Below are 12055 nucleotides of genomic sequence, written 5' to 3' on the forward strand. Positions count from 1 at the left end.
GTACTGACACAACAGCTAACATGACTAGCAAGCACACAAAAGAGATTGTATCATAACAACTGTGTGCGGGGCCCTTTGACCTTGTAGGCTAAGTGACAGAGTCAGTCGTGAAAGCTGAGCACAAGTGGTCAGCTGAGGACACATGAGACACACAGGTGTGAACAGTGATGTGAGTTGGCTGTCCACTTGTGTTCAGATCACCTAAACACACATTAATACCAAGTCAAAACAGACTACTTTTTTTCAGCTAAGCAGTAACTCTGTCAAACATTTGATGCTGAGCAGGTAGTTTATAACTGGTTTATCTGCCTACAGGGGTAATAAGAGCAACTTAGACTCACCTACACAACAGTAAACTAAGAGAGGCTGAAAGGCTTCATAGAGCTGCACAGCTGGGTTATAATTCTCTATATCTGCACCACAGATGACCCTTTCAAGTCAAGAAAATGTATCCTCTGTTCATATAAAAAAATTTACTTATGCTGGTTTAAAGACATGTAAGAAGAATGGTGCATTCATGCTACACAGGAAATTACTTCCTACCTTTATTGTCCAAATAAAAAAAAAAAGACCTGTCCTGCACCAGTGTCTTGTTATGTTGCGGTTGTTGCAACAAATTAATGTCCAGGCCTTTTGCCTTTGAGAGCCAAACAGAGATTCCTAGAATGAAGTCATGAGCATGAAACAGAGACGGGCGATTTAAGAAGGATGGAAGCCAGATGTGCACCAGGTGGCAACTCTCTAAGCGGCCACAGCACAACTGTTTACACATGATTGTGTTAGGTATCGATCCAACGGGCTTTCTGTTGCTCATTCACATGAGGGCTGCTTTTCAGTTTAAACCAAAGACAGAATTTGACTCAGGGTTTTATGACTTCATGACATACACTGTCTTTGACGCATATATGATATTGGCCAGTGGTGTGGGAACAGTGGCGATCCTAGAATCTGGAGGGCCATCAAGCCAAACATCACCCCCCCTAAGAATGCATTGTGAGGACACCAAGCGGCGGTCAAGCTAATTAAAAAACGACTTTTCTAATCCCAAATTTGAACTTGAAATTGAACAATATATTAACCCTAAATATTTTAAAGTACACTCTATATAAAGCCCTCCACTTAGAGGGTTTTTGTGCAGCAGCAACGCATTGTGTAGCACATTTATGGGATGTTTAAGGGGGTTTATTGTGCCAGAAGTCCAAAACATTTGCCTGGTTTGCCTCTCCTGATGGTGCGCCGATGGGCAGGAGGCACTATTATGACACAATAACAAAATTCTAAAATGCAGATGTAGTACACTTACCTATGGCTAAGCTGGGTGCCGCGCAGACTCGACATTGTATCCTCCAAATTCTGGCGAAGGTCAAGGACATTCTGCACGGTCCGCTTCCTCTGAGACTCGGGGTCTGTGGGCCAATCATGCAGAACAAAAGGTTATAAAATATTTAGAGTGTCAAAATAAAACAAGAGACACAAGCTGCTGTTTTACTGTGGGCACACATGCAAATGCAAACACACTTCCTGCCTCCACATGCACTCACCCTCTCTTGTATTATTTGTGTCTGCACTGATGTGACAGGTGTCTTCCTTGTAAGCACGCAGCCAACGTATGTTCACATCATTAAGCAGATAAATTTCACTCCATGGGCTCCCTCACCATGGTAACCACCGCTGTACCCCCTTCTGCACTGACATGGTACATCTTGAAAATGAGATACTGAAAGGTTGCCTGTAACTTCGATTGCCCACCAGGGGGACGTATCCTGACATTCATGCCACACCAGGATCCTCTTTCAAGGAGTTTTTTCTTTCCAGAGCTTCTGTTTTTTTGTTTTATTGAGCGTTAACTCAGGGTCATTCAGTCGAAGCTGTAAGGCTAACAATGAGCTGAACTGCAGCCAGGAGGATTTCGCTGCAGGTCAGCTTATTTGGACGAAGCCGGGTGCAATGTAAAGCATGCAGCCAGTGGGTCATGACGGTGTCAGATCAATATTACAGTACCATTAGGACTGTTGTTTTGTTAGCTGTAACAAATCAGAGGAACCACCCTGTTTCAAAAACAAAATGAGATGGGGTTTTCCACTGCAGCGTGTGGAAGCCAAAACTCTCATGGGGAAGAGAGAAATTAACATTCAATGCATTTACTGGAATAGCTGGAGGAGAGGGGAGGATGTCAGGGGAGCACACATCAGATAATATGCTGCTCTCATAAAGGGGATGTTGGACTAATTCAGCAGGGTGCAGGGAGGGCATCAATATCACACACATTTACATACAGATCACTCATTCAAAACACATTCATCCTTTTTACAAAGCAGCACTGGAGATATAGGAGCCTAAATCTGCAACTGATCATATAACTATGAAGGTTATTATGGTGCACACAGCCAAGCAACACTTCAAGATCTCCTGGTGCTTTAAAGAGACATCCAACGACCCTTATTGTAAACATGAAAAGGGTGCATGCTCACGACACAATGTAAAGCCCAGACACCATTCATGTGACCATAACCTCAGCAGGGCTGTCATCAAGACCAAGACGAGATCAAGCCGCCGCACAAGACTAAGCTGCACTTCGTTGATAAAACTAAACTAAAAACTAAAACTAGGTGTAAAAAACATTTTATTTAACTTAATGAAAATTTACTAAAACAATTTTGTTTACTTACAAAACTAAAATATATTTTTGAAAAAACATAGGAAATGTCTTTAGTCAATTTGGTCAAATTTATCAATGCGACAATCATGAGGAGGCACTGGTTAATATGTTTGAGACTGGGATGACTGGGATTGCCTGTTTAAAGTGTTGTGTTTATATTGTGATTCTTGTTCTGAACTTCTTAAATGTTGCCCCTATCAAATACCTCCCATATCATAATAAAAAACTAAAACCAGAACTAAAACTAATAAAAATTAAATCAAATTAAACCTTTTTAAACAATAACAACTAAACTGAAACAAGACAATCCACTCTGGAAACTAACTGAAACTAAACTGAACTGGGAAAAAAATTAAAAATGAAATAAAAATATAAAAAAATGTTAAAATATAAAACTATTATCCCTGAAAGTCTGAATGTAAGGGAGGAGAAATACCTTATATATACCACTTACAGCAGCCCTAAAAATGTACAACCATCAGATGGCTGACACCACACCGATCCAAAAAGTCTGGGATCACAACAATCCACCTTAACTAAACGATGGAGTCCTGTCATGGCTTTATTAATACAATGAGATATATCAATCAGTATGGCTCTGCTAAACGTTTACTTTTATATTTCTCTCCATGCACATATCACATATACATCATATGTCATTGTCTGTAGAACAAATGTTGCAGCATCTATGTGATTATAATGTGAAGTGGACAATTTGTACTATTATTTTAATACCTTTCTTTTTAATTGCTATTTTTTTTCTATTTAAATTTTGCTTCTTCTAACCGATGGGTTTGGCTGTATACACGTCAGACTGGATGTCTACAATGTTTTCCTCTTATCTTTAGGCAATTTTTGAATATTATGTGTATAAATGTTATATACAGCTGGAAAAAAAAATGTACACACTGCATTGTTGTTGATGAAAACTACATAAAAATTAAGTTCTTATATATAAACCTAGAATAACTCTGTATACTGTAGAACTCAAGGCATACTCCTAATACATTAAATTTATGGCCTCAGTGAAAAACCAATAACTAGGAAACTTGTGTACACAGCAGCACAACCTAATATAGGTGTGTATTGTGTATGAACAATATTGACAAACACTGCAAAATATGATTTATGAGTCTGTGAGAGGCGCACTAAATGAGTTATCGAGTTAATATTAAATATTATGTTGATGGAAACTTGTCTGGGCTCAGGTCTAATATTTGAGGCGTGATTCTATAATGCAACTTGATTTGTATTGGAGCAGATTTTTCTCGGGGTTTATAAGACATATTAAAAAGACTGTTAATCTCATAATCAGTGTAAGTCAATGGCTGTGTCCTCATTTAATATTCACCATATAATACACACTTAGGTGGCTCTATGGTGAGCATTAAAGTGAAATTTTGGACGCAAAATGATGATGATTCAAACATACAGTTATTTTTGCATTTATAAAATTGTGGGATTGTTAGCAGAAATTCGAAATGACAGGCATGAATAAATTGTGGACATTAAATATAGGGGGAAAACTGGTGCGGCTGGGGTGGCTCAGTCTGTGGGGACTTGGCTCGGGAACCAGAGAGTCGCCTGTTCAAGTCCCCGCATGGACCAAGTCTTAGGTAGCTGGAGAGGTGCCAGTTCGTTTCCTGGGCAAGGCACCAAACCCCAACTGCTCGGGGCGCCATCCTGTGAGGCAGCCCCCAGACTCTGACATGTCTCCATACATAATGCATGTGTATAGATCCTGTTTGTGCATGTGTGGGTGTGTGAGTATACAACAACGGAGTGGAAAAGTGGCAAAGTATACTTTATTCATCTTTTTCTAGCAGTAAAGCTGCTGAATATGATTCTATCGTTTATTGATTCCTATTTATATACACTAGTTTAAAGACTAGAGACCTCCCCGGGAAACATGGTCTCCTGGAAATTACGTTTATACAGCACCAAATTGTTATGTACAGTAATTGGTGACAAACGTAATCACTGCCTGCCTTGTGTTTACAGAAAAGCAAAATATTGTGGTTTTTAATACATGTGTATAAACCACATACATTCTGTCTTGTGCTTCAAGTCACCACTGACTTTTTTCTGTATTAAACCAAAACTATGATATTTTCCTTACCTTAACAAAGTGCTATGAACATAAGCATAAAAAGTTTTATAATGCTTTAATTGCCACAGTCATAATCTGCACTACAAAATCTGATAATGTGGTAGAAAACAAATGAAAAACATTTATTAGTGAATATTTTGACCACTGAGTATTGACATTTTTAGAACTGGTCAGATATGTTAATTAACAGCATTCCTTCATATTAATAGGAAGTGTAATCTGGGAGACATTATATTTACTTAAGGGAGACTGTCCCAAAAAAAACAACACAATAGCCTGTGTAATAAAGATGGACGACATGAGAGTTCCCCAAAAGTGAAGCCGAAACATCTCCATCGCCTCCTGGTGGCTGGCTGCAGTACAGGTCATAAACCCCACCCCCTCCATGTTAGCAGATGAGACATGGACCAAACTAAAAAAAATCAAGTACATATCACATAAATTTCTCCAAAAGATGGCTGTTGTCATTTTAGATCGATCTTATTAGACTGATGTTTGGTTTAGTTTGGTTTTAATTAAGTTACCTGATGCTCCAAAAAGGGGGTGTGAGGTCATGATTGACAGTTGTACATGGTCGCGGTCATTGGCGTTGCTTGTGATTGGACAGACAGCGGAAGCTTAATATGATGGAGATCCCTATTGCACAGACTCTGGCTCCAAATAATGTCACCAGGACAAGATGGAAGTGGTGCTGGTGTAGGTCCCCTGGGTCAAAGTCATGTGTTTTTTGACCCATTCAACTTTCACGGCCACGTTCCCAAACAGGCTTACTAGCTTTTACTCACAGGCATATCCAAAACATTTTGGCTCTGTGTATAATGGGAGGTAGTGGAGATCAGAGTCCTGCACGGGTCCAGTTTTCAAGATCCGCCCCGACCCGACCCGGCAACATACAAACTCGCGCCCGAACCGCAAACCCACGCATCAGGCCAATTAGTACCACAACCCGGTACGACCCGTTAAAACACGAACTAATACCGAACTAATGACTGATGTGTTTATCTAAAACCCGTGATCTGACCCACATGTTATTTTTTCCACCCAGATCCGACCCCGGGAAATTTTTTTTTTTTAAAAAACACCCGCAAATCACCTGTTTACCCGCAGGTACCCGACCCAGTGCAGGACTCTGGTGGAGATGAGCTGTCCATCTTTATATACAGTCATTGGTTCATGCAGCTTTTTATAACCCCGGTTTCCACTTAGTGACAACGAACTCTAATGGCCATTGTAATTACGATGGAAGCAAAGATGGAAATCCGATGACGTGGTATAAAAAGTGAGACAGCCTGCTTGGGGAGGTGGTCGGGGTGGTTGGAAAGGTCGAAAAACACACAACTTTGACCCAGGAGACCAGTGTTGGTGTCCATTATGACACCAAACGTTCGCACTGACTTTTATTAAGTTATGTTAATGTCAGGTTGTCACGTCACCTCGCCTCATGTCAAACCAACCATGATTCTTTTCCTTTACCTAACAGGGGCACTAATTTGGGAAACACTCCTGTGGGTCATATTAGAAGACAGGAACAAACAACATATGTGGTCGTGTTGGTTGGAGGACTTGTTGGAGACCTTAAAAAACACACTTGGTAGTGCAAAATTGTTGCATATAAACCCAATTTCCAGGAGACAGGGTTGCCCTAGGGAGTTTCTACCCCTCTCCCAGCCTAAACTTGGATAGTCACAAGCTCCTGTGACCCCAAACAGATATTCAGTTTAGTTAAGTTTATTTTATTTGACATCATGAGAGAGGAGACACAGAATAACATCTACTTATTTTAAGGCTAACAAAATACGGTCCAACACTTATTTCCACTGTGGTCCTTGAAAGTCCTTGAGTCCAGGAATAAATCTCTGAGTCGCATCACATCCACAAACCCCACTGACCACGTTCTTAATGTGGGACGCTGCTAATTTATTCATGATGACTTCCTGGGAAAATATTCAAACCTGAATCCTGGACGCAGAGCGCACATGTGAATCACAGCTGTTTTGAGTATAAACTGTATGCATTATGCACTGTGTTCCTGTGCGGTGACTGACAGTCCTCTGGCACGCTGCATTGCAGTGATGCCGTCAATACAGAGAGGGAAAACTCGGACAGAATACTGAAGCAGATGTGAATCGGGAAAGACCCATGAATGATGCAATGCCACAAGAAGTGCTCTGTATTGACACAGTGCCAACAGATTAAAGTATGGCTAAATTAATTTTAAAATACTGCTACAGGCCCTTAGTTATTAACCCTATAAACACTGACTAATCAACTTTTAAAAAGGTCCCACTCGTTGCCCCAATTGATTTAGACATTGGTTTGATTTCTATTCAAATTTCCACAACAAAATAAGATCATCAGTGAGTGGAACAACAGTCTTTATTTGCCTCTTCGGTTCATTTTAAAGTCTGTTTTCATTGGATCAGATTTCACAGGGAATCTGAGCTACTTGACAGAGAAAAAAATGAGGTCACTTTATGGCACTAAACCAGAAGAGGATGCTTTTCTTCTGCCAGAAATGGACCTAGAGCTTTTCAGACTTTCTCACAATGGCAAGTGATACAGTTCGTAAAAAATGATGATATATGATGAAAATAACTTGCGCGCTTCAATGAAAAGAAACACAGTGATCAAAGAGAAGGAGAAGTGGGTGATCTCGTTGTTGAGGGCCACATACATTGCTCACAGTGAATGGCTACAACTTATTAGAGTCATTATTCAAATTAAATCTTGATTCCTGATTCTCAAATCCACTTCTTCTTTGTTTCCTACAAGCTGAAAAACTTCATGTTGCAGCTTTGGCTAACAGTTTTGTCAAACACCACCCCCAAATAAAGACGTTTATGACTTATCCAACGACTTATGTTGGATATGATCCATACAAAATGAGGAAAAGTCATTAGAAATTGCCTCATCCTCCAGACCTCCTAATGCTACTAATGTTAATCTTAATATCAAGGAGCACGAAAACCATTTTGGTTGCCAAACTTACAGTCCCTTGGGAGGATAGGCTAGCCATCTCTCACCAGTTAAAGAAAGCAAAGTACCGGGACTTGATTGATGAGGCCCTTGTCAAAGGGTGGCGTGCATCCTTATTTCCTATTGAGGTCGGCTGCCGTGGTTTCCCATCAACATCAGTGCGCTATTTCTTACAAAAGATCAGTTTGGAACCCACACAACTAAAGAAAACCACCAGCAAGACAGCCATGGCAGCCAAGACAAGCTCAAGATGGCTACGGTTGACCAGAGCCCGGAGCTGGAACCCCTCTAAGGGCGAAGGTTAATCCTAGTCTTCACTGCCCCATGCCAAGGTGCAAGAGGTATCCAGTAAGGTTCAGACCTGGCTCAAGGAGAAGGACGCCCCTGCCTCGCATAGTCCCGGGTCCAGCTGCAGGGAGTGGTAGGGAGACGTCCCTAATGCCCCACCATCCTGAGATGTTCTGGGTTTAAAGGGGCGAAACATCAAGGAGTGATGGCCCCCAGCTGACAACCCTGCAGCTGGTACCCGTGAATGCTCCAACCATCCTGCCACCGAGGAATAACATCCAGAGGAGGAACATGTAGCACCTTATCAAACATAGCTCTAGATTCTGCTTGTAGCAAAGCATTCGTGATGTTTATTTCACCTTTACACAGCGTGCCTATGAAAGCTTTCAGGAGTCTAATAGATGATAACTATTTTGTGTGCAGTTGGGTCCATGGCTGAAACAACTGCTGTCTTGTTTTGGGCCAGATGAGTAAATGTGCTTAAGAATGCCTGTCTTTTGTATTTCAAGTCAATATATGGATGCACTGTTGTCAGGCTACAGTTACTAGCTAACCTTCAGTGTTATAGTGTAGGCAACTGGACTTGCTCGAGTTTCTTGAAGACACTTCACCTGAAACACAAAGGGTGAAAGGTCTTCTGAAGAAGCCTCTTGGATGAGAGATGAAACGCCTTCAAGAAACTCAAGCAAGTCCAGTTGCCTACGATATAGCTCTTAAGATTACCATGACCTGGATGACTGAGAATCTTCACCAACATGTTACTAGCTAACGTTAGCTAACTTTAGCTACTATTTTCTTCTGGGCCATTTTCATGGACAAAATTTCAAACCTTTTTCATGACTTTTCAAGGACCCATTATAAAATTTCCATGACCCTTCACAATGTCTAAAACGAACATTGTTCCATCTCAGCAGCACAGTTTAAAAGTAGCAGTGGGGCTAGCATAGGTAAACTGGACACTGACCCTACATCAGTAGCTGGCATACATGAAGCGAGAGACAGAATGTAAGGAGAAAATGAAATAATGTATGTAATAGTAAACAAAACCTTGTTGCACATTGGTGCGTATTAGAGCTACGTTACGTCAACAGCGACAGAAAATAAAATTCCCATTATCTTTCATAGACCTGGAATGTTATCTGCAGGAGATTACTGTAACAATTAATTTCATTACACATGAAATTCCATGACTTTCTCAGGCCTGGAAAATGAAACTGTGATTTTTGTTTTCCATGACCGTGAGAACCCTGTTCCTATCTACAGAGGTCTGGTGAAACGCAGTTGAATTCTGGGTTTTGTCACAGCACGTTGTTATTACATCCAACTTGAGGCATGTTTAACACAGCACTTTAGTGTTAACATTTGACATTAGTTGACTCTGCTCCTTCAGACTCACGACGAAGGTTTTTGATCAACATCTTGGGCTGTTTCTCAGTCAGACTGCTTGTACTCGTGACTTACAGTGGCCCTTGTTTTTTCCCAATTTGATCAACTAGAAAGCCGTAAACATCATCAGCACAGTGTTGGTACTACCCTCCATCCGGTCAGCACACCAAAGCATGACTTAATATACAAAGAAGCTACTGATCTTGCTCATAACTCTTCTTTAGCACATGTTTGAAATTTATAAAAGAGGCACTAATTTAACCGAGGCTATGTGCCACTCCAACTGAGGTATGCAAACAGTACATCATCAGATATAACTTGATTATGAGTGTGAGTTCATGTTACCTATACCTGTACTATACCTTTAAGAGTCAATGTTTTGTGACCCTTGCGTGCCTGTGTAGCTCCAAATAATTCAATCCGTGACCATTGCTTCACCCGTATACCTATTTCACTGCTCCACCATGATTCCTCATAGCTGTAGGCCATCGCTACGTTTGAAATCTTGCATGACAGATCACATATAATTACGATGAAATGAGGTTTGCTCATCCCCTTTTTCCAGGAGTCCTGCTGTCTGCACTACTCTTATCTTCTGCTTTCATCGTGGGTATAGTGTATCTATTGTCCTAATGACCTGGAATCTATTTGTCATGGTACAGTCATCATTTTCAAGCAACTAATTTGAGTCTACTTTCATTTATTACACGACAGACAATCACTTTGCGTGACAAGGAAGAGGACCTGAGTTGAACAGAAGTTGTAAGTATTTTGTAAGATTATAAAACTACAAAATAAATGCCTCAAATTCAGTTCGGTCTGGATGAAAGTGTTTCTTTATTTTGTTATATAATACGCGGCCTTGTCTTGTGATGAGGAAACCAATGTTCCAGTACTGTAGGACAGCCACCATGCACAAACTTACATGAGGAGTTTAAACGGTACACAAAGAGACCCTCTATGGACAGAAATAAAAGCATCCTTTTAGCGAGCTCATAATGAGATATGCTGCAGAAGCAGAGCACAGTATTAAGCATTAAGTAGGCCATGAATGTATAGTAGACTATGAATAAAAAGATCTATTTACAGTAACAAGTGTGTGCACTGTTACATGTATAGTAAGGGCACGAGAGAAAAAGTTGCAGTCTGATCTGCAGCGAGGAGTAATCAGATAATACTGACATGAATGCAGAACATCACTGTAATTAAAGATATTTTTCTTCATGTTGCTGATCAGTTTAAGTCAATAACTGGTGCTGCAATAGTTCCCCCGCCCCTCTATCACCATGTTTTGTTTCTATTTTTGTGGCTCATTTTCCTTTCAAGGGCACAAAAGCACTTGACTCGTGTCAAAGGCCCGCATGGGATTAGCATCGTAAATGAAGATGAATAATTCATTTAGATAATAAACGCCCTTTTTTCAGGAGTAATGACTTTTGATTGATTTTGGAAACATCTTGCAGATTGAAGCGTAACACTGAGGAGAAAAGATGTACCAGCTCGAGGCGTTCTGCTGCAAATTTTATGCAATTAGGTTAATAAAGCAGACGTGGGTGTGGTGCCGGATTCTGCAGAGCTTTTAGAGATGTCAGTCGTAGTTTCAAACAAAAAAAACCCAATGCTGCCATACTGCTATCCATGATATCCTTGTTATTGTTTACAGTTCTTAGTGTGACTGATATGACTGATAGACGTCCATATAGGCTAATGAGGCGTGGATAACAGATTAAATCACCACCAATGTGTTCATTAAGATGCAACAGAGAACATTGCTCTCCTGATGATATCAGAGTAATGGGATGACAAATAACTGAATAGTACATGAAAGCCTTGTTGGTATATGACATGCTTGAACCATGACAGGACTCTCGGGATATGAATTAATGCAAACTGTCAATGTCTGAAAAATGTGCACTCTAATCTTCCTGTTCTTTAAAGGGACAGATCGGATCTTCTCAAGTGTTGTATGAGGTACTTTTTCATTGTCAGAGTATGACATACATTAAAAGTCAGTCAGCACGCTCCTAGTTTGGAGAAGCAGGCAAAAGTACCATCACGCAAGACTAAGCAATGCACTGCTGAGGATGGGGGCAGCAACAAAATGTATTTAAGCCACCAGAAAAAAAATCTGCAACAGTTTAGGTGTTCGCTATATTTAGAATATATTTTTTCTATATTTTTTTAGAATATATATTTAGAATATATATTTTTATATATTTGTGGATGTGATGCGACTCACCACTTCTTCACTTTGCCATCAGACAGCGATATCTGATGGGGAACTCAAGCTTGCTCTCTTCAAAGCCAGACTCAATTGAGAAAAACAGTGATTTAACATAGCTGAGCACATGAGCTGCTAGTCCAACACTGGCTCAATCAGTTAGTTGGTTTGTGAGGTTATGTGACTTTGGCATTTAAACGAGTTCGTTGAATTCACACAATAACATAAACAAATTAACTGATCCAAGCAGCGGTAGACCAGCAGTTCCTGTGTTCAATGAGCTAAAATTACTGTTTTCGTCAGTGGAGTCTGGTGGCTTTGACAAGGGCATAGATGGGGAACTACAGCTGTGAAAAAGAGCTGTCTGCGTCAAAGTAAAGCAGTAAAAATATTCTCATTATAGCATACACTTAAA

At 40.4% G+C, this 12055-nt stretch overlaps 1 protein-coding gene across 8 annotated transcripts in view; it reads right to left on the minus strand.

The window, feature by feature from the left end:
* Positions 1-12055, minus strand: part of nav1b (neuron navigator 1b) — a 155416-nt gene that overhangs the window by 65602 nt on the left and 77759 nt on the right. For all 8 annotated transcript variants that reach the window (XM_049591141.1, XM_049591112.1, XM_049591121.1 and 5 more), the window contains one exon: positions 1304-1406. In XM_049591141.1, coding sequence (XP_049447098.1) covers positions 1304-1406 — 103 coding nt within the window. The remainder of the gene's footprint in view (positions 1-1303; positions 1407-12055) is intronic.

The sequence above is a fragment of the Epinephelus fuscoguttatus genome, linkage group LG1, assembly GCF_011397635.1.
Source record: "Epinephelus fuscoguttatus linkage group LG1, E.fuscoguttatus.final_Chr_v1".
NCBI lineage: Eukaryota > Metazoa > Chordata > Actinopteri > Perciformes > Serranidae > Epinephelus > Epinephelus fuscoguttatus.